At 40.8% G+C, this 24,090-nt stretch overlaps 1 protein-coding gene and 1 long non-coding RNA gene across 23 annotated transcripts in view; one reads left to right on the forward strand and one right to left on the reverse strand.

The window, feature by feature from the left end:
- Positions 1–24,090, forward strand: part of DLGAP1 (DLG associated protein 1) — a 419,363-nt gene that overhangs the window by 369,946 nt on the left and 25,327 nt on the right. For all 15 annotated transcript variants that reach the window (XM_080581951.1, XM_080581942.1, XM_080581947.1 and 12 more), the window contains one exon: positions 20,885–21,258. In XM_080581951.1, the coding sequence (XP_080438077.1) occupies positions 20,885–21,258 (374 nt within the window). The remainder of the gene's footprint in view (positions 1–20,884; positions 21,259–24,090) is intronic.
- Positions 1–24,090, reverse strand: part of LOC308190489 — a 52,513-nt gene that overhangs the window by 20,931 nt on the left and 7,492 nt on the right. For 6 of the 8 annotated variants that reach the window (XR_013947241.1, XR_013947244.1, XR_013947245.1 and 3 more), the window contains one exon: positions 396–1,066. This is a non-coding gene — a long non-coding RNA (uncharacterized lncRNA). The remainder of the gene's footprint in view (positions 1–395; positions 1,067–24,090) is intronic. The other 2 variants (XR_013947243.1, XR_013947242.1) reach the window with 2 other exon arrangements.

The raw sequence follows: 24,090 nt of genomic DNA on the forward strand, positions 1-24,090 counted from the left end.
GTTCATAAAATTCACAAATTCAGAGTGTTATAAAATAAAGAAACTAAAACACAGGAGTATGTGTACAGGTAAATATATTTGTTACAGGGTTCCTTAAATGTAGCTGCCAGTAAAACAGGATTTCAAACAAAGAATCATATCCTTAGCCAGTCCTGTATTAAATTTAGCAGTTCTCAATTTCATGGACAGGGGCTATATCCCCAGGAATCACTCCAACAAAGGGTTCCCCAAGAAACTGGGAGATGATCCAATTAAAGAAGCCTGGAACAACAATAACTGCTTAAGTATAAAAGTATCTGAGAGCATTAGGGAAAGAGAAACAAAGACTACTAGAGCACAGCGTATGAGAGAGCGAGCTTCATTTTCTCATTTGAGTAAAATGAGGAGAATTATACCTGTCCTTAGGTTTTGTGGTGAGTGGAGGCCAGGTCCCTGGTGTCAGGCTTGAACCCACTTGCTTTCCTTCATTTCTTCTTTTCTGGTACTTCTCTGTTGTTGTGTGCAGACTCCATATTTAAACAAGACAAAACAAAAATTTACATTGATTCTTAAGGAGTCTTTTTAGATGTACATCTCTTATGAAAAAGCAGCTCTGAACTTGAAGGCTCTGTTTGGGGCAGTACCAGCAGAGCATGAAAGACTGCTTTTAATCCCGGCTGAGCCAGGGGAGTGGTGGATGGGAACACAGGGGAGGTTCCAGAGAGCCATTGCCTTGGAAATCCCACCCATGGCAGCTTCATCAGGAGCTACCAGTTCTTGCTAGCTTCCTATAGGTACTGGCAGATCCACAGGGACTCTATTATCATGCCTGGAAGGAGAACTGCATGATGATGCGTCTCCATCCCATCCTCATCACAGGTAGCATCCCAGAGATGGCCTGGGAGAGTGTGTGATTGATTCAGAAGCATCTGAGACTGACTCACCTTTAGGCACAGCTTGGCAAGACTTTCTGCTTAACCCTTGAAGCTTCCAGTCTGACCTTCTGCTTCAGCCAGCATGGTTGTGAGTCGGTGGATTGGTGCAAGCTGGGGGCCCTGAGTGCAGCACGATCCCATGCTAGATCAGCCTATGGACAGGGCAACACTTTGTGAGGCTTTGCTGTTGGTAAATTAAATGTTGACTGTGTTAATGTTATCACTCTCCTAGAGCTCGTAGCGTTCTTTGGGCAGGGCGTTTTGCTGAGTGAAAATCTGTATTTGATATATTTGATATTTATCCTCTGTTAGGATACGTGTGTTTTCTGGCATGGGCTGCCTGCAGGCCCACCAGGCCCCTCATTGGCATTAGCACACCTTCATGTGGTAGGTATGCTACTGAACAGGCCGAACACTTTTACTACAATACAATAGCCACGTACCCAAAGCCAGATCTGGATCTATTTCTTCTCTGCTACCTGCATAGCTCTGTTGGCCTTAGCAGCCTTCACCAGGCGTGGGTCAGACCAGAAGCGAGGCCCCTGCTCTGTCAGTGAAATGGACGTCAGGAGCAAGGCTGGTGTGCTAAAGCAGACACGTGATTACCAGGAGAAATTACTTGGCAAAAGTTGAAGCACCAGACATGCAGAAATGTTTGCTTTGAAATTCCAGAGACTTGACTGTCCCTTTGGTTTTTCGGAATGCTTTGATTTAGTCGTGTGGGGTGGAAGCAGTCTGTAACCTTGCAAGGGCACTGGGAATACTACCCCTTGTGCAGCCACAGGATATGTGAAGCGAATTAACTGTCAGCAAGCTTCGGGGAGACAGCAGATGTATACGTGGTTAAGAGAAGTTTGGCTGTCTTATGAAATTTATTTCCACCACAGGATCAAAAGCAATCATGTGTATGAAATATATAATCCTTGGATGGGTAATGTATAACAGGGCATAGCAATGTAAGTGAGGGAACAGCGAATCCATTGCATGCAAATATCTGAATAGTTTCACTTTTAATTACTTGAAAGCAGAAGAAGAGTAGGCTCCTACGATTTCCGTGAGCGCAAATTATTCATGCCCATAAGGAAATCAAGATTTGGCGCATCTAAAATAACCCATTTTACGATTAATTTTCAGAAGTAAACATTTAAAGCCAACTTTGCTTGCTTTTGGGTGCAACTTACAGGACAACCCTGGCATCAGGCAAAGGAACTGTTGACACAAATCTAGTTGCTGTACTTAAGTGTCTGTCTGATTTGCTCATGCAGCAGTAGTTACAGGTGGCTTGCTTACATTTTTTACCTCTACTTGTGTTACTAACTCAAATGCGAGCATATTTTGTACCTCCCAAAAAATCTCTGAGTCTCAGAAAAACAGCAGTGGAGCTGGATGCTGTTCCCACGTTGCTGGGGGGCTCCTACCCTCTTGCACACCCAGGAACATGTGTAGATTGTTAATGTACACGCTATAAATTGTTAATGGGGCTTGCAAGAGAGGAGAGAGAAAAAAACGCCTAGCTGAAACTTCCCCATAATAACTTCAGTAATTCAGTCCTCTTGTATGGCTTTTATATATTGTTAAATTATATATTAACATATATTAAATGTTTCCATTTATTTTTCACTCTTGATATTTTGTTTCTAGGATGATAAAGAATAAAAATATGGTGAGCACTGATAAGCTTTAAAACTAAACATTAGAAAAGGAAGGGAAACCGAACAATGCTGTAAAAATGGGCTCTTCTTCCAGCTTTGGAGAAATGTTAGAATTTTTTAAATTAGAATTTTTAAAATATGTTTTTTTTTCCACTGAGAAATCACCTGATTCTTTCTGATTTGCTGGTGGGCTGCAAAACCTTGCGAGCCATATCAAGACAGCCCAAAGTCCCCGATGACTGAGCCAAAGAGCACAAGAAGCCTGCCGAGCAGGGGACCAGCGCAAGCCAGGCTACAGGGGAAAGTACCTGTTATCTGAGATCACTCGTTTGATGCATTTTGGGAGATATTCGTGAAGTACAATTTGCTGGATGGAAAAAAGAATAGGTAGACTATAATTGTTTTTGATTTGTTGACTCTAGGCTTCCTAGTGAGGCATCTGCCCATACTTTAGAATTTCCCTTGGTTCTTACTTAGCGTTGCACTTTAAGCACATGTTGAACCCATGGGTGAATATAAAACATGCACTTTTATGAGGTTTTGAAGTGTGGTAGGATGGGAGACAGGAGTTCCCATAAGCTGTTTGCCGGGAGGATTTTAAGTAATGAAAAGGGATTTTTTTTCACTGAAACTGACCAGCTTATTTCTGGTGAGTTGGGTCATCAAGGCTGTCTCTGGGAATACTGTGAGCCCTCTGATGATGCAAACTGCAGGCAGCACAGTCGAACTTACCCACAGCAGAAAGGGAAATCACATTTCATACATAATTCACAATGCACTGCAGTGATTCCATAAGGTCAATATCTGCTGTTAACTTGGAGGAAATCAGAGCAGGAAGAAAGGAGTGTTTGTTCTTGCTGATCTTTGAGAGAGCTGTCTACAAACTGCTGATTTCAATTCCACAGTGCTACACAAACACCAAAGTAAGCCCTTCTGCCCATTTACAAGCACTGTATCAGACGCAGATAAACTTTGTAGCTGGAATAGGATCTCTTTGTCTTCAGGTTTTCGTCTCAGGGCTCAACAAAAATACAGACAAGGCACAAAATACAAACAGGAATGAATTTGTGCAGCAATGAAGTGGAACTTTTTAGCATTGGGATTCCTCCTGTCTAATTGGCCATCCAAAATTAGTCATCTGGGCCTGCCGTTTAGCACAGGGAGGGAGGGAGATACTTCCAAGGGGCAGTTCAGCCCCTCCAAATATAGCTGGTTTAAGATGGGTGGGATATGTTATTTGCTCAGAGTGCTTATTTTTTCTAGGCATTTATAACCATTTACACACGTTCTTCCAAATTTATCCTCTTTTTGTTTTCTGGAAATGTTTTCTAAGTGGATTGTGAGCACTTTTTGTGTTGGTCTCAGATTTCCTTTAGCAGCAAGGACCTCAAATTAGCCGGGTTGATAACCCCAACCAGCATGCAGGAGTCACGTAGCTGGGATCTTGAGAAAGATAGTACCACAACGGGTCATGAATACCATGCTGGAAAATTTCAGGCGTTTTGTGCATACACAATGCAGTGAGTAGGCACTTACAGAGAGGCTTTATCCATCTGGATAAAGAGTGCAAAACTTACTCCATTGCTACATGAAGCTAAAGAGCACATGTACATGATGCCAATGATAGCACGATGCATTGAACTCCCAGACAGAAATATGGTGTCCCAAGAGTCTTTAAGGAAGGAGGAACTTAACTACAATCATGCGAGGTTGCAGGATGCTGTGAGAATGGGGAGTGCATCCGAAAGGCTGGGATGTGAAGCAGAGCTGTAGAGGGGGCAGAAAGTTTGGAGAAAAGCCATGGAAAAAAATGTAATGAATGTTTGTACTACAGAGAGAGACGTGGGCATCCAGAGGTGAAGGGCTTCTTTTTCATACAGGCAGCATGTTTTTGCTTGTCTAGATATTTGTTTGAATGGAAAACCATTCAGGAAAAATCCGTACAAAATCAGGAGAAAGACGTGTGTGAGTGAGAGCAGGGAGAAGCATTTCTGTGAGCAGTGCTCACGTGGCCACATGTGGTCTAACAAAAGCTGAAAAGGCTGCAATTCTCTCTCTGGATGCAATTTGCAAACCATCATTAATTAGATAATGCTGTCCCCTTTTTTTCAACTAGTTTAAGCTGTAATAGAGTGTAATCCATTCAATAATAAATATCCTTATGTTTCCCTGAATGTTCTTTTACTACATAACGATGCATGTCAAGAAGAAATCTGTAGTTCTCCTTGAACATCTCCAAAGTTGTTTAGATTTGCCTTTTTAACAAGCTTTTAATGTAATAACTACAGAGTAATATCATAAGGCAATGTTTCCCAAACTGTATGAGCTGCCAGGCCCTGTAGGTGGTTTGCAGATGGTCTGGAGACCATATTAAAATAATAAAGTCATAAACTGGAGAGTTAAAACATGGGTGATAAGAGTGCCGAGTAGGCCACAAATGAGTGGTAGGACTTTCATCTCCAAACATGAGGCCTCTTGCAGACAGGACAACCTATGAGTTTTCTCTGACTTCTCTGGCATTCTGCATGGGTCAGCCTTTGCACCCACCAGAAAAAAAAAATAAGATGGAAACACCTGGGAACGCAACATGTGGGGGTGTCTGCTTTATGCCACTGTGTAGGGAAGGATTTGAATGTATTTGAGCAAAACCAGCTTTCCACCAGCACTGCGTGAGTGGTGTCCATCAGGGTGCATCCAACCTGCATTGCCACTTGCAGTACATCAGTTTCCACTTTAAAAAGCCAAATATGTTCAATATTATCTGTATCCTTAAATGTACAGCAAGGTGTGTTCACCTGGGTCCAATGCCTGCCCTGCCTCCAGTTCTGGCTGCACAAAAGAGCTGTGAAACCCATTAAGGGGGAGCTAAGGATGCTCTGCATTACTGGGACAAGTGTCACTGGAACAATGGTGATGTAGCTCTGAACGTTCACAGTTAAATTTTCATACTGTGCATAGCCTGCAAATGACAAATATCTTCAAATGCTGGTTCTGATTTCAAATTCAAAGCTGTTATGTTTTCCTGAATTCCAAAGGGAAATATTTACGCTGTGCAAATTACCTTTTTAACCTCTAAATGCCTAATATAATATTTATAATCTTTATATTCTATTCAATAGCATATCAAAAATGACATGGATGGGTGTGCTTCTCCTCTCCAAGGTTGTGCACTAAAACGAACACAAAATGGCTACTTTTCATTACGCTTCTTAGTGACTAATGCATTCAGTCTACAGCAGAAAACAGGTCTGTATCTGCATTCTGCTAACAACAGCTCCCTTCTGAGCAGCCAGATAAAACCCCAGACCTGCATACCTTCAAATTCTGGGACAGAAAAACTAGGGGTTTGGTTTTATTTTCTAAGAGAAGCTAACCTGCATAGAATTGCTGTTCTTTTTAGCCTATATTAGACACAGATGATTAGTCTGAAAGGTAAAGAAAATTCTCTTCAAGTAAATGAATCTATTCATACTTAGATGAGCTATTCTTCTGCATTGGCAACCTGTGGAAATGGTAATCTAATCATGCCACAGGACTAGTATCCAATATGCTGAAAGCTTGTAATTCACAGCTCAAGGGGGATGTGGAAGATAGTTGAGAATGCAGTAATTATAGGGTTGGTGCTAGAATGAGCAGTGAAATAATGTGTATTATTTTGTTCATAAGCAGGATTTTTTTTTTTTTAGCCTATAGCAAGCCGGTTTGTGAGAGCAACCGAGCTGCAGGTTTTTGTCTTTGACACAAAGCCGTAGGACATCTGGTGCTATTAACTATAATTCCCTCTGCATCCCAGTAACACCTTTACAAAAATATATGCACACACATGTGCATTTTACCTTAAAGCTGACGAAAACTTTCTCCATTTCAATCATGAAAAAAAGATTTCTGAATATCTCCTCCTATGTCAGGCTGTGAAGTAAAGAGCTAGGAAGTAAAGCTCCCTTTGAGGGATCTCAGTTGTATTCAAACCAGTTAATGCCGGGCACACCAACCTCTTACCTTCAACCTGTGGTGTCAAAATAAGCTAGCTTAAGCTAGGATGAGCTGGACAGCTTTACCCTCAGCTAAAAGAGCCAATAGCACTGGGCGAGTCATTGAAGCTCTTCCACTCTTTTCCTATAGCATCTCATTTTTGAGGTTTTTAGCCCTTATTTTACTGCAAGTTTTATGGTTTGTTTGTGTTTTGTTTTTCATCTAGTCTAGGGGTGTTTTGTGGTTTGTGTCAGATTGGATAGTGCTGCAAGATAGTTTGGGACTTAACACATATTGCATGGAAGCAATGGGTAGGCTTCCATAATAATCCCTTCCAGCGTCATACGCCTTGGAAGCTGAGAGTGCTACCCAAACAGAACATGTTGTAAGAAACCAGAGATGTAAAGTGTAGCTCAGGAGAAAGGCATGCCTTGAAATCTGTTGCATCATATAAGAAGAGAACAAAAGCAAAATTCAAAGGCAGAGTTCAAAATGAACGTAGCTTTGTATGTGTATGCAAGGGTGTCTCTGTTCATGTGGCAGTGTGTGTTCAGGCAAGCACATGCACACAGGTATTTATTGTACCTGTGGACGCCTCCATCTTACACCTCGCCTGTCATCCACCCTATTGCGTACTGTACAATGTAGAGTAAGATTTTCCGAATTCACTTCCAAGAATAATAATGCCCATATTGTTTTTATTAGAAAGTTGCTTGCGCACCGTAACAATTCATCTCACCTCTGTCTCATCTCGCAAAGTGCAAAATAACGTGCAGACAGGAACATGTGTTAACGATGCAACTGATGTTAAAATTGTCACGTAGTATGAATTTCACACATGGCAGGCTGTGGAAGCTCAGTTCTCGACCAAGATCAGTAAGTAGCATGCAGAAGTCTGAAGAATGTGAAAAGAAGCTTTTTTAACCTTTTTTTTTTTCTTTTGACAACATCTAATTTATGGAGGAAAGGGGAGTACAGCTGGCTCACTTCTTCTTAGTCAGGCTGATGCAAAGTCTATAAGATCTTCCTTTTAATGTGTACCACTGGAAGGGAGGAAAATAAAGTTCTTGAGCATTTCAGAGCAGCTTAGGACACTTTTAATACTGAAAGCTCTTTGACTGTAACGTTAACTTAAATTACAGTGAATAGTTCCTTCTGTCCTGGAGGACTCCAACATGCTTAGCAGACCTGAGGCCATTTGTTATGTGCAAGTTATGAAATGTAGATCATTAGAAGTATGCTTTTCCAACCTCACAATTTATTTTTTTTTTATCAAGAAAACTGTTTCTATATTTTTTCTTGAATTATGCACAAATATTAAAAAAAAAAAATTCTCTAGACCAGTGACTTTTTACTTGACACCGTGGGGTTAAAAAGAAATTGCTCAGAAGAGGAAAATAGGGAGGAAAAATATAAAACAATTTCATCCTGTTGAGATGACACTTTTCTCTTGATAAACAGGTCAAATCAGCAGGTTCCCAGTCTCAAAGAAAACTGCTGCAGTGGCCTACTTGGCTGTTAATACATAGCACATTCAAGGCATGTATAGAAAAGTCAACTGAATGGGATAAAAAGGAAAATATGACTCATCCACAGTCCTAAGTGCTAAATTCAGGAAAATTATGAGGAAGACCCTTTTTCCTTTATGAGTAGATTTCACTCCTGGTGTACATCGGTTGGGCAGCAATTTTATACACAAAAGAATAACATTGTGGATGTAATAAGCCACATTTGAAATTATTAAAATCTAATTGTTCACACTTTTTCAATCATTCTGCAGGCAGGGAAGGCTGTGCCCTCAGACATTTTAGATAGAGGCCAGTTCATGTGCACATTTTGTTGCTGTTTTCTTCACTCAAGTTATTCAGCCAAAGCACCTTGAATACTGCCCGTGTTACTCTAGTTGACCCTAGTTGGGCCAAAGAGACCTGCCTAGCACCTTGATAGACTCCAAAGCAGACAAAAGCCATGGGAGAAGACTGTAGGTTCAATGTGCAGCAGCCTGCTCTCTTCAACAAGGTCTTCTCTAACTCTTTAAATTCTCCAGAGGGACTACAGCTACTCCAGAATTTGCCTGGATACCCTTAATCCCAAATAAAGCGAGGGTGCAGTGATTCAGTTTAAAGCACTTCCAAAATGTATAATAATAATAGCTCTTCTGGAAAATGTTCAAGTAACCCTAAATATTTCTCCCAGCTGTGTGCAGTTTATCTGTGGATGATACCACTGTGACCTACAGCTAGGCACAATCTGTATATCCTCTTAGATCCCATATGATAAAAAGTAAAGAATATTACTATTGCTGGTAACAAGAGCTGGCTGATTTACTCACTGGAGCTGATTTTAATCTTGAATTTATAATTTTTCGCAGTTACCAAGTTGTTTGTGAACAGGCCTCATTTTTGCACATGTATTTGTTTATCATTCGTTAACAAACGATTAATGAAAGGCAGACACTGGCCTGTGGATTATTTGTCATCTGTCCATTTCAATTATTTGCCTTTTTTCTGGGTGATTGGTGTTTGACAGTGATCCTGCTCAGACTCTGTAATTTGATGTGAAAAACAAATAATGAGTAAATACGTTCTCAACAATGTTAACCAGCAGATAAAGGTGCTGGTATTAAGACAATCAATCTTCAAACACCCATGCAAACAGAAATCGAGGTCATATAAAGGTTTGCAAGCAACGCAGTATGGGCATAGCCAAACAGGACAGCCTGAGTTATACTATATTGCGTGTTGCTCTGCTGAGCATCTTTGGTTTTGTGGAACATTCACAGCTATGTGTGTCAGTTTAATCTCTTTTTATAATCAACTCATTTGGACATGAAGATTCAGACCTGATTCTTTTCCTTTCTTTCACATCCCATATGCCTGCGGGAGCAACGTCAGGTAGAGGTTTAGGTGACCTTCTGATTCACAGTGAGCCAGCAAAGTCTTCGCAGCTGAGATTTTGATTACAAAAGAAACGCTGTCTGTAGGAGGAATAGGTGTGTGCAATAAATGGGTCTTATTAGAAGGATAATTAAAGAAGAAGACCTTTCAGGCTTGGGTAGAAAAAAAATGGAGCTTTGGTTAAAAATTTGATCCAGCACCTTCACTGCATCTTATGCACTTTGAGGTGTGGAGGATTTGCAATGTGCGTGTGAGATTATATGGATTTGCAGGATTCACTTAGCTGGCGTTTGCTGAGATTTTGTATTGGCCTTGTGATCTTTGGAGAGCACTTCTGTAGACGAGAGATTCAAAAGGTCTGAATGCTTTGAAGTGTCAAAACTCATGTGGGTGTGTTTGCTTTCTGTCTTTGCATACTAAATAGATGGCCTGGGTTTACCTTTTAACTAAGACAGCACAAAATGCATCTTTAATTTTTTACAATTATGAAAACGCAAGAAGTGTTAAAATTATTGTGTAGTCTAGGAGCTAGGGAGAAGGGAGATTTATCCCAGGCTGAGACCATGAGCACTAATTTCAAAATCTCTAGCTAAAGTAAATTGTAATAGAAAGATAAATCCTACTTGTGCTTGGGAGATAAAAGTTTACTCACATTGGTCCTTTACTGAGGCAATGCTGCTTTGTTATTGTGGAAATTATGTAAAATAAGTTTCTGACTTTTGCCACTGGAATGTTATGACATGAATTCAGCCAGCAGGGTTTCAGGATCGTGTTCTCAAGTTTTAAAATTTCCACTGTTACTAAACTGACTTATTTTTAAATAAGTCAGCGTGAGTAAGAAAGAAAAAAAAAAAAAAGGTGTTGGTCATCAGATGTGCAGCTGGTGTCTCCAAGGATGTTGTGTCTGACATCTCTTACAAACTGTGAATCAGAACCTCTTCAAGGCTTCCTTTACGTGCATTTCTTTAATAAATGCAGAGAAATATGTGGAAAGATGAGAATGTCTCTCACATCTCAAGTAACTTGAGCCTGGTCTGTCCACATCCATGTGTGTCAGGGCCACCATCTTTATTTGTTGAAATATCTGAGAATTGGTGCTGTCCTGTTGCTAGTTCAGGACTCCCAATAAGACATTATTTTTGTCCTCAGATTTATTGAAATGCATCTGTATACTCTACAATAATCTGTGCGCTGCGGTGAACTGCACGTGAGATGTCAACAGATTGTGTGCTGAAGACACTCAGGCTGATCAATAGGAATTTTTCATGTCAATCTGGTATTTTGAGCTGGTTTGTTGCAATATCAGCTAGAACTCGTCATAAAATGACCAAATAGATAAAAGATTGAAGTCACCCACTGTGACCTCGAGCCTGTCACTGAGAAAGGTCAGAATTTCTTAATCTGAATGCAGGATGGGAAGATGGAAACCAGGCTTTGGTGTAGATTTTAATTACTCTCAACACAGAATACATATTTCACTTGTTCTTAGCATGCCTTGTTCACCAAATTATTCTGTTTTCCTAGGTTTTGAAAAATGTTTATGTCCTCAGGCTTGAGTCAGTTTTGCTATTTTACCTGAAATTAGACCAAAGATAGGTATAATTTCTTGTGTAAACCCCTTGTCTACATTTACTCCTTATTTGACAGTGGATTGGATTTACCTCACAGTGTTAGATCTGCCCCGCACAGATGACTTCCAACAGGTCATCTGATAACCTTGCCCGGACCACAAGGGAGACAAAATTTTTCAGCTGGGTCATAACTCTCTGTCTCAGGTGACAAGTTACTCTTTTGCCCGGACTGTGGTTTTAGTCATAACTTTCCCTCTTTCATTCCTTCTTCCTGCTGCAAGCATCTCTTGCTTTTGGTTTTGAGTAACACCCCAAGTACAGTAAGTTTGCTGAAGAACGTAGTACTGATTACGTAAAAACAAGTCAGTACTCCCCTGGCTGAACAGATATTCTTGCTCAATGTCTAGGTGATACTTTACTTCCTAAATGTTGGTTTTCTATTTTTATTAGTAATTCTCTATAAGAAAAATAGAGTGTGTAGTTAAACCTGTGTAGGTCTTCTGAGCTATAACCAACTGCATTGAAATAGATAATAAAAGGATATAAAACAATTCCTATGGTGTTTCCTGGCAATTTACAGCAACTAAAAATGTTGTTCATGTTGCTTTTATTATCACATCCTTCTTATAGTTTGTACTGGCTTTTATTTTCTTTGCTGTTTGTGCCAGTTTCTTTGCAACTTATATCTTATTAAAACACAGTAGCCCTTCATTATTGCTGTCATCTGAATAACTTTTAAATCTTCACCTATTTAATATAATCTTGCATATCAAGCATCATAAAATAAAATTCTCAAAACAAATTAACAGGTAGACTTTTGAGACACTGAGAGGGCACTAAAAGCCTTGATGCAGGCAAAGACTGACCAAGAAAGCTTAATTATACACTTGTTTTTTTAAGATGGGAGCTTAAAGAGATTCAAGTCCTTTGCTGGATCAGGTGACAAAGTGCTTTGCACTCTGAGGAAGCAAAACCTGTGCTCATCAGCACAGTGAGGTAGTTTGCTTAATAATGTAGATGGCTACTATACCAAAAATAGTAAATTCCATCACATACCGGTTGTTTTACACGCATCTGAATAGCCTTTGTCAGAGCAATGACTTTCTGGATTGCTTAAAAGCTTCTGAACAGCCTTAGGGTTGAATAACGTGCAAAACTGGTGTACCTACATTTCTGTGCTTGCTGTATATACCAGTCCCATAATGACTGAAGGAATATAACTGTCCTGTATGTATATACCTGCTTTATAGTGCAGAGCTTTGAAAAGTTCCTTGTTTTACTGTATCTTTCAAAGTAATACCAAGTATAAAAGTAACCAAACCATGCAAGAACAAGCGAATTCAAGCAGAGCAACCCAGACAACAGATTTTGACTGAGAAAGTTAAAGAGGGCTTTTAAACTTCACAAATTTTCATCAGGTTAAATTAACACCTGTACAGCTTTCAGTGGATTCAAGTGGATGTAACTGATAACAAGGTGAAGCATGTTTGAACACCATGGCATAAAAGGAGATCAATTTAAAATCAGTGAACTGATACAGTTAATTGTGATAAATTCATCAAATGAATCACTCTTACATCCTCTGCATTTATTTCTTTTTTAATAAAAAAAGACCTTTTCAATCATATCCACGTATAAACATGTCCACATCAGGGGTGAATTTGCAGCAATTTAAACTAATTGATTTCTAAGCCAATTTAGATGCATCACTAATCAAATTCTGTGAGAGCAGCTTGATGCCAATGTGTGCAATGATACAGAATTCTGCTTACCCTACCTTAAGTTTATTAAGTATTTGGAAAACCACTGGGAGTAAAAACCAGTAGAAGCTTGTTTTCTTGCTAACATCAGCAGCAAACAAAGAAGGTACATTTCCAGACTGAGGAAGAGGGAACAATTTTTACAGTCATTTTTCATCAGACAGGAATCACACTTTGTCGTGTCAATACTCCAGCCAAATACTGCCTTTTCAAAATTAGCTGCAATGAAGACCGTGATAACAAAATCCTTGCAGTAATGTCGAAAAGAGGGATGTCCAACTATGTTAATACCTAGCTAGCTTCAATGCTGCATGATCAGATTACTTGTAGATAATTGGCTTGCCTGATTCTCCTCAAGGTTCACAGGCTAGTTTCTGGGATTCACAGATTTGGAAGAGATAAGGAGAATCCTAATTATTCTCTAATCCCATCTCCTACTTGACAAAAGCCGAGCAACTTCACCCTGCAACTTCTCCATCAAATTTGTGACAAGCTCCTCCTAAAATGAGTGACTGCTGAACTTGTTTTACTGCTGGTTGACTCCACTGCCACAGTTTGAGGACTGGCAGCAGAGGTTCAGGAAGGACAAAAAATGCTGTGCTTCCCAGTGAACTGTGAAGGAGGGCTCAGTGCACAGTCCTTGCTTCATGGGAGCTTTAGGAACATGTAGGCTTGGTCCTGACCATGCCTCTGCCCTGTTGTATCTCCAGGTTTGACAGGATTCAAGTCTCCTATGTATTGGCTGCTCAGATATTAAATATTCCATTTGTAAGCAAAGGGAAACTATATATACAAGAGTTCACCAACATGTCCAGAACCAGTCATTCCAAATATTACATGACAATTTTGAGAAATACCACCGACAGTAATATACTGAAGCAGAATGGCAAATGTGGGTTCCACTTTGGTAGGCTCACTGGGTAACTACTTGCTGAATGAGCTACTGGTACAGTCTGGAAATCAGGTTCGTTTGCAGCTCGGGCCAGCTTTTCAAGAACCCAGATCCAATTCAGAAGAGGCAAGTTTTTAAGTAATTTGCCTCAAGAACTTGCAGTGTGCATCTGCAGCCCAAGTCTTTACATTCAACTGCTCCTCAATAGTTTAAAAAAAATGGTAAGTTTTTCAGAGTATGTTTGGATTTGAAGCTTTTGATTTCAATTTTCCTAGCTCAGGTGAACAAATGCTTGTAAAAAGTTCACCCTCCCCCTCCCCCCCATGTTTCTGAAAATCCAGGCTTTGGTTCTTACATTGTGTTTTTACTTAAATAGCTGCTTATCCATATATGTCTGTATTTGGTTAGTGCAACTCCACATTAAATAATAATAATAATTAAAAAAACATTTTGCTTTATTAACAGTATTGCCAGAGGGAAAGGGATGCAAATTCTGGAATTTCAGTGTGCTGCAATAACACATAACAAAGTGTTATATCAAAGTACCAGTGAAGTTGCTTCCTGGAAAATATATGGGAAAGGGATCCAATTTCATCAAGCTGCCTATTATTATATTTATTTACTGTTACACATCCTTGGTCTTAGTGGGATGAACTACCATATTTCACATAGTTTCCTCTGTTTTCCATAGATGCTTTTTATAAGATAAATGTATTGATATTCTGAAAGCTTATGAATTTCTCCCCATGGTGACTTGATGGCATGCAAGTTCTGAAACACAAAATATTTTAAGTGTTCATTTTTTATCTAAAACTCTAATGCTTCTTGTTTTCTGTGGCTGCTCTGAAAAAAAAAAAGAGGAGTGTGAAGGATTTGGTGAAGTATTTAAGTGCAGAAAACATTTTAACAGTGCAGTAGACTTAGTTTAAGCTATAAATCAGACAACGGTTCCCTGTTTTTTTCTCAGAAAAAAAAAATGTGCAGATGAAAAGAGATGGCAAATTGTATGTTAACTCAGAAAGACCACACTGCTGTACAGTTATTCTTTCTTTTTTTTTCCAGTCTTCTCCAGCATGTTTCACTGAATGTAGAGGCTGATTTGTGTATCAGATACCTTCTGCCATTACTGTTTTAAAGAAGTTTGACTCTCTGAAGCTCTCAGAGAGCATCTGTCTGGGACAGAATCATAATATCACCTACACGTTTCCTGGTGTTGTTTTTCCAGATGCTTAGTTGAAAGCCAGAGTTTAAGGACAAGGCCAAAATAGTTTCACTTCTGATTTTCCTCTCAGCCTGAGTTTCAATTTGAGTTACTGTTCCTGTGTTGTTGATGGGTACCTAACAGCATCGCATCACATTGGCCAACAGCCCGGATCGAGCCCTTCAGTAAAGCACCATCTCCTCAGGCACCGTGCAGTTTTGGCTGCTGGAGACAGCTGCTGGAAGCAAATGCTGCTGCCGTCCCCTCCGGCTGATCGCTTGATGGTGTAAAAAGGCAAGAGGGCTCTTACATGTTAACCGAAGTGAGATGGAGGATTTGCACATGCTCATATTCTGTCTTTGGAAAATCTAAAGCTGAGTCCTAATTGCTTGACCCCAGTGAAGATCATGTTTTTTAATAGTAAAATATTATAAGCCATCCTAGCAACTATCCACTTGGGCAATGACTATCAGCTTATGTGAGATGTTTTTCCAGAGCTTCAGCTGTTTACAGACTTGTCTGCTTTGAAGCCGAATGAGCTGAATTACTGAAGTTGTGCACCGTTAGCATAATGGTAAATTTTAATGTATAGAGAAGTTCAGCTGTGGCTACACAGTACAAAAATTGAAGTGGGTCTCATAGGAAGCCCACATGCAATGAATTTTGTCTGTGCATACATAACTTGTGGCAATATCACAGTGATAAACAACATTTAGCAGACACCTTTGGCTGCATCACCTGTTCTCTGTGCACTAATTCAGCTTTCCTGGGATAGCAATTAAACTTCTGACTGGCATCAGCAGCTTCCAGCAGCAGTCATTAAGAGAAAAAAAAAGAAATCTGCTAGAGATGTATTCACCTGTCATCCAGTGACTGTGCACATGCAGATTTTGTAACTCCATTTCACTTGAGATACTGGATGAGCCATGGTCAGTTGTGGGTTTCAGGAGCCCCCTTACTGCACCCAGCTGAAAAGCTGGAGGCACCCTACCTAGGAGCAAAAATGTCCAAACTTATGAAATGGCCACCAGCACAGGCTTTTAGACCTCACTGTACTTGGGGTATTATCTCCTAACGCTGCGGTGCTTCTGTGTGCAGTGAAGACAGTTGACATACTTTGTGTAGTTTTCTGCAGGGTTTTAGTTATCAGCTATGCCTGTTTCCAAAGCCGGTGCAGCTTAGGCTTTTGTCGGCTGAGATGTAAGGCTTGGCAGTGGTGGGGATAGGGTAAAAGTATGGCATTGGCAGAAGTCCTGATGGCATGGTACAAAGATTTCAGTAGTTCTCATTTGGGATAATGACATCCATAATTCACTCCGGTATTACTCCCTTGGGCAGTCTAGAACTTCTTATGAAAATCTTTATTTCAGTTTGGTTTTAGTGGTAAATCTCTGTTTCCTCAGAAGCCATCTGCTACCTGAGAATGGCCTTTTTATTAAGAAAACAGATGCCCCATTTTCATACCAACTTTTTGCATGTCCAAAAAACAATGCAGAGTCTAAAACCCCATTTCCAAACATTCACACCTCCCCCAAACCTTAACAAAGCAGAGAAATAAGTGCATGATAAGGAGAGTAACAGCTCCATTTGAGTGCACCTACCCAAATCAAGCCCCACTCCTCTGCATGGGGAGCCCAGGGACTGCAACTCAAGGCCTCAGCTCTGCGAGGATGTGCCTGCATCCCTGCTTTGTGGTGCAGCTGTGTGAGATGCGAGCGTATTGCTGTAACGTACCGTTTTAACAGGCATTAAATCAGTAGGATTAGGTCCATCTGTACACAGTTGAGGACCTTTTACCTTGTACCTTATTACTTAATTGTGTACACACTGTGTCTTTCACTGCTCTCTTCAAACTGTGGAAATAGTCATTTTTCTCAAGGAAAGCACCATTATTTTAATTGACTTTAAATCTGCGCCCTCATTTATTCTTGTATTCGTTAACCACGTTTACATGAGCCTGCCAAATCAGAGATGGAAAGATGTTGCTCACATATCTCATCACCTGAACTGCTCAAAGCACTGTGTGAATTTGATCTCTTTGCAAATGTTAGTCTGCCTTGGGGTTCTCCTGAGCACCCATCCACTGAGCTAAAACTCTGGGTTTGCGTGCTGGTGTTTGTTCCTGAGGGCTCATCTCCCTAGCGAGCGTGTTTAAACAACTGAAGTGCTCTCACAATGAAACATTCAAATTCAGGCCTTTATTATTATGCAATCTGGGATTATTTTTTTTTTATCATTAGACTTCCTTCTGAACTGGGTGGTTGACACTCCCTGTTCCAAATTCCTCTCTCATGAGCTAGTTGTTTGGAAATACTGGCTAGGAGGACAAACACCGTGACTTTTTTTTTTTCCTAATCTGGAGAAAGTGCTTTTTTCACTAGGTATTTGGGATTAAACTGTAACCCAAAAGCAGGCCACAGAAATAGGATAAAGATCAAAACAGAAAGGAGAGCATTAACGAGTGGATCGGTAGAGCTGGGAATGATGGGACTGACTCGAGGTGCTTTGGGAGTCAGAGTTTTCTTGCATATGATTTAACTTAGATCAAACCTTGTCCTAGGAGAGGAATGTATACCTGCTCTGGCAGCATGTGTGCTCCATAAAATAATACAGAAAGCTACTCTGTATTGTGACAGACTGTGGATTCATATTCATGTTTGTTATTAAGAAAAAGTTATTTCTGATTAACTCCATGCCTAAGCAATTATAATGACAAATGAGACTCCTTTGACTCGACTCTCCAGTCAGATCAGTCTGAGCACAGAACCTCGCTCCTTGATCCATGTCCAAGAATGTATTTATCAGGGAATTATAGAGCCCTTTAAATTCACTTCCTGATGTGAATTAAACTAACTTTCAAGTGCAAAACCCCTTGAACGTTCCCTGTGTGTGAAGTGAGGATTTCCCTATCTTCTCTGCGCATCCCGTGATCCTGTAATCTTCTCCATCAGCATCCTCCCACGCAGCAGTCCCCCTCCGGAGCTGAATGGAAGCGCTTCCCCCTTGCCTGCAGGGACAGAGCACAAGGCGAGGTCCTCCTCCTGCACCCACCAAACGCTCGGACCTCGGCTGCGCAAGGAGAGCACCAAGGTTTTGTCCTTTTCCTTGGAGAGTACTCCCATTCTTCTTCAGGCATCTTAGCGTTGAAAGCACCGTAGCCAGTTGAAAACCCGTCAGGTCCTTCAGGTGGCCATGTCACACGTTGCTGGGCTCTTGAAAGAGCCCCGGAAGAACCTGATGCACCAAATCCTTTGCGTTGCAGTGCTCCGGCCGCTGGGAGGGCGCAGCCAGCTCCGACGCTGAGCGAGCAGCTGCCTCCGACTGCGGCCCGAGCATTGTTTTGTTGTCGTTCCTGCCAAGGAGTGGCAGGAGCTTGCATCGTTTCCAGTAATGAAGTGCCTGGGGTTCTTTTATGAGTTGCACACACTGCTTCTCCGGAGCCGTACAGTACGTGCTGCGTGACTCCAGGAAACCAAGGATTTGTTTTGACTTGCTGAAACAACGTTCGCTGTTTCTCTTTACAATTTCACCGTATGACTTGTCAATCCTCTCCCCCTCTTTAAGAATAACTTCAGACTTAATTAGCTGAGTGCAAACATCTTTCACTGCCGTGTGGATTAGGCTCCTCGTCGAGTGCATTTACCAACAGAATGAAAGACATCTTAATCGGGGGTTTCTGTATTTGTACTGCAGTGTCCAGAGTGCCGGGTAGCTGTCAATAAACAGTTGCTATTGACTGTCTCACTTGTTGGGGATGACCAGCGATGTGGGGACTAGCCTTGTTAAGGCTTGCTTTTTATTTTAAAAGCCCTCTCTCTGACTTAAGAGCACTTTGGAGGTCTCATTATCATTTCCCTATCTGCTAAGTAGGATAAATGATACGTACCTGCCTTGCAGGTATGTCCTGAAGGTGCTGCTGTCTCCTCAGTATTTCCACAATGACCTTACCAACGATATTTTAAATGAGGCAATTAATACTTTGCTGAATTGCAATGTAGCATGGCACACAAACCTCTACTAGGTAAGTTTGGAACAGGATCACCACAGTATAACTTGGTATATGAGTGTGTAGTTACAAGCTTTGAATTCTTCAGTGGTGAATTTCAGTTCGCATCGCCACCACTCGGAGAACATTTCTCCAGACCATGAGCCACTTGGGTCATTTCTGGGATCCCATCACCCAGCAGCAGCCTCCACAATTCTCCATAATTCTGCAGCAAGAACAGATGATTTACCTGAATGTGCACAGTCACAACAAGGGCTTTTTGGCAGCATCCAAACCCATGAAGAACGGCACAAAATACCCAACCTTCTTTGTAAAATTGTCATCCTTCCTGTTAGTTCCATAGATGCCTTTTTTCATAAGCACATTAAAAAAGCACCTTTAACCTCTATAAACTCTTCACTTCCCAGGAGTCAAAATTTGACAAGTTCATTTTTAGCCATATATTCTCTCCAAGATGCTGTGGTTTCTGTTTGATTCTTCAGAAGTGAATCATAGCTTCAAAACCCTCGCTACCTTAGCAAAATACTCTTTTTCCATTAGCATTTAACGTGTTTAACATGGGTTCAGACATGTTATCAGAAACTTACACCAGAATCCTTAGAAAAAAAACTTGTGTGATTTCATGCCCTAGAAACACCTTTTACACTGTAACTCTTCGTGCAGGTATCGGGAGATATGAGGCATATGGATCTGAGCTAGTCAAATTAATACCATAATGGCTTCTGGCTCAACAAGCACGTACAGTGCAAACAGAGAGCAGAACAGCTGTAGCAGACTTACCTTTTATGTGGGTGGCATAGACGTCTGCCAGTTAAAATGAATCATTTCTTGCCATATGATTACTGTTAATAAGAATTTATGTTAACGTGTTTGTGTCTGAACTTTGCACAGGTTAATGCCTGCATTTATTTGCTTAAAAAATAGAACATATCATCATTGTTTTTTGTTCTTAATGGACTTTCTTTCCTCATTTGAAAGCATTCCAGGACTTCAGCAATGCAGAGCTGCCAACTATCCCTTAAATAAGATGTTTTTATCTCCATGAAGTGCTTTCTGCATGTAATTCTGTATACACCAGCCAATAGTTTCTAATGTGGGAATCAAACTATACTTCTAAATCCATATAGAAGCATTTACAATGACCTTCAAAATATGAAGAGGAGTCCTTATAAACTTTTTCTGAGTGTCTCTTACTGCAAACATTTATACTTATGCTTTCCTTTAAGTAGTCCCACTGACAGGCTTTAGCCACTGACTTCATTACATTAACTCCTTTTGTGTAAAATTAAGCATTTTTCCTAGAAACAAAATGTTACATTTATTATGAGACTTATCAGCAGCAAAATGTTGTTTTAAACATGCCCTCCACAGCTTACAAAACATTTCAAAGTATCTGAGAAGGCTGTGCAACAAGTGAGGCATTTTATGGCATGAAACACACAAGTTCAAGCATGATGAGTGTTAACAGTCTTTTACTTAGGATAGCTTTGGGATGTGTCTCTGAACAAAGAAATGTAGTTTTAAAATTATTTAATAAATAAATGTATAAGGAAATACAGTGGGACAGGGTAGAAAGAGAAAAAAAAATTGCAATAAAACTGCATGAAGTACAGATTAGCTGGTTATGTGATTGGAGACGGATCCTTGTGTATCCTGTCTGGAAGCTATGCCCAGAACATACATTTTGGTGGAATGACTTGTTCACTCACTGGCTGACTTAGAAGAGTTAGCAGCAAACAGGCTGGAGAACACAGTCCTAAAAGGCTAAGGAGGAACTTGGCAAATAGCCCTTTTCTTTCCCCTCTACTGTCAATTCTGCCATTCACATCAACATGAGCAGAGGACTCTGATAAGTGAGGTATTTCCATAGTGCTGTCACTGGAGCTTCTGGGGGCTCTTTGGCTAACAGTATTCTCCTTACCTCTGTTCTGACCATGCTTACTGGTGTCTTGAGATCATATTTGCATACATTTTCCCTGCAACGTCCACAAATCAAGAACCCTCATATGTTTTTTCCAGTGTCATCCTGCATTACCACCTATAAGAAGACACCGCCTCCAGTCCCACCGAGAACAACCACCAAACCATTTATTTCCATCACAGCCCAGAGCAGCACGGAGTCTGCCCAGGATGCATACATGGATGGGCATGGACAGAGGGGAGATATCATCAGTCAATCTGGACTTAGCAACTCCACAGAGAGCTTGGACAGTATGAAGGCACTAACAGCTGCCATTGAAGCTGCTAACGCGCAGATCCATGGCCCAGCAAGTCAACACGTAGGAAACAATACTGCCACCGTCACCACCACCACAACCATTGCCACTGTTGCAGTAGAGGACAGAAAGAAGGACCACTTCAAGAAAAACAGATGCTTATCTATTGGAATACAGGTACGGTACACAACTTGGATTATATGTGCGCCATTGTTTGGGGTTTCTGCATTTGTTTTACTGCCTGTTATACAATGTTTCGTGTATTTTTCTTGTTTTCCTGACAGGTGCCTATGTAGAATTTCCAGCAGCTTAATCATGCCACATGGTACTAATGATGTTTTACTAATTTATCATAAAAACATCAGATGTGAGGATTTGTTTAAGTCTCCTTGCTGCTTGTTATTCAGCTCTGTTAAATTACACACATGAGCACTAATCTATGAATCATAACACAGCAGGGGTCAGAAAGGCATGAATTAAATCATTGAAAGGGAATGTGTAAAACAATGATTTACATTACACTATCACCCCAAAAATATTTTTGTCCAGCCTCACTGAATTAATTGTCACTGCTTATTCATGCATTTCGTAATGACTGGTGGCCGCTTGAATGAGGCGGCATTGTTCCTATCTCAGCCTCAAGAGCAGAGGATATGTTCCTTCTGATTTGCCCTTGTTAAAGAAAATTACACTTTTTTTTTTTTTTACCTCTAGTGGAATGAAACAAGAAAACTAACCCTGCCAAAGCTCACTTGTATTTACAAAAAGGAGAAGAGCAAATAAACTAGACCAATTTAATCTGCTATCTTAATTAATCTTTCCCACACCCACCCCTACTCCCCCCTCCAAAAAAAAAGAAAAAAAAATGTGCATAGAAGGCCAACTATCTGCTTGCAGGATTAGCTCTTGCAACAAAGTACTTTAACTTACAATCAAGTGAGAATCAGCACGGGTTTTGATGGGAGATGAGTCCCAAGCAAGCAGAATAGCAATCCACAGCTTACTGGCCTTCCCAAGACAGCATGATATTTTTTCCTGCAGATGGAGATTGTGTTTACAACCTCCTCTGTGCCTGGATAGGCTTATCTGATTTGCAAAGCCTAAGAATTTACCATGAAATCTCTACATCTGCCTGATGAGATGGGAGGCACTGGACAGAACTATGTCATCCCAGGGGCAGCTCCTGGAGAAGTGGTGTCTTTACTCACCTCTTACTTCTTCTTGGGAGGGCAATGGTTAACTCTTGCCTGTGGGATCAGTTTACTGGCTTTTTGTACTCTTTCTGTGCTCCACAGTCATTTGTTTTAGATATATTCTGAAAGAAGGACTTCTGAAAGTTCAGTGTTAAACACAGGAGCAAGATCCAGGTGGGATAAGGATAAAGGAAATCTCTATTACTTATTCCCATGCCCAGCCAAGGCAAAGGTTCTCTGTTATTGTTGTGATCCCTCCTTTCACTGAACAAAGCAACAAAGACCCTTTGCGGACAAAGTAACAGGTAGAAAGAAATAATTTCCACATTTGCAGAAGCCCAAATGAGCAGCTGTAACGTGAACCGGGGTTCTTAAGACACCATTTCCCAGCTGTCTCTTCCGAAGGTAGTGTTGCTGCAAGTAAAGAATGTAGCTTTTGAGAGTCACAGGAGACCCAGTTTCCTGGCATTTGAGGAAGACATAGTCCCAAACGCTGTTCAAGCATTTGAAAAATCTCCTGCTAAAATTCTGAAACTTAGAGCTGACATGCATAGTCACAACCCGTGCATGAAAGGCTTGGTCAGCCTCCCTCTCCTGAATGCAATGGGAGCCTAACTCAGCCTTAGACTGAACTCAGAGCAGGTAAACATCTTCATTATAGTTTGGCCTATCTCTGTAGGGCAGTGCAAGCCACCTTAGACTGAGGTTTGCCTCCTCCTGTAATAAATAAACCGAACATGCACTTGTGGTGAACCTCCTGGTGTGTCCTCTGCACCTCTCAGTTGCTCTTAGGTCACTACAAGCCTTTGCTGTAAATCTGTTGAACAAACAAGCAAAGTAAAACAAAGAAAAACCCTACCATCAAAAAGGTTAACTCTCTCTGTCAGTTATGTCATTTAAGGCGGAATTAGCTCCCAAAAAGCCTCAGCATCAAGTAAGTACTTTACTTCACTGAACAGTTCTGAAACTCCTTGATCACATTTCCTGCACAGGGCTGTTAAATTTGCTCTCAACAGCAAGCCAGTAGAGGAGATGCTAGCTACACCTGCAGATCTTGTACATCTGGGGTTGGAGTAGGTTCACAGGTCACTGTGGTCCAAACTTGCTGCATGCTGGCTTTTTTTTTTTTTTTTTTGGGTATGACTAGCAATCTCATATACAGCACTGGGACTTAGGAACTACACTGAATGAACCCAAAAGTTTGTGATTTTTCTCAAAGGTACATCCATGGTTAAACTTTAATGCCATACCATTGGTTCTCAAAGAGGCAATATAAAGTTCCTGCTTGTGCTCCTGGGGACCTCCTGTCTGCACAGTAGAGCAGCAGAGAAAATGCCTCTGATAGCTGCATCTACTTTCTTCATATCCTACCTGTACAGTGCTCTGATTCAGGACACTGACATTTAAACAAAGTAAACTCATCATTTTGACATGACTTACCTATGCATGCAGGTACAAACTAACAGGTGAAATCAAACAAATGGTGCAGCACAGCATGCGGAGTACCAGCTGCTCAGAGGCTCTCGCAAATCTGAGCATCCAGTCTCCACAAAATACTGGATAAACCCCACCTGCATGTCTCAGGCCTAACGCTGTCTTAACAGAAATGCTTTACAGATTAACAAGAATGAGTAACGTTCACTAATATGAACAGAAACTGCATACCAGAGATAAGCTATCCAAGTGGAAGAAGGTAGTTATGGTACAAGCCATATGCGCAGACACTTAGTAGTGATCGTGCTTAGAAATTGTAAGTAGCCAGGTGATATCTCTGCCAAAATACATTCTAATGAGCTGCGGTGCTTTGTTGTTTTTT

Source organism: Anser brachyrhynchus (assembly GCF_964034855.1).
Source record: "Anser brachyrhynchus genome assembly, chromosome: 2".
Lineage (NCBI taxonomy): Eukaryota > Metazoa > Chordata > Aves > Anseriformes > Anatidae > Anser > Anser brachyrhynchus.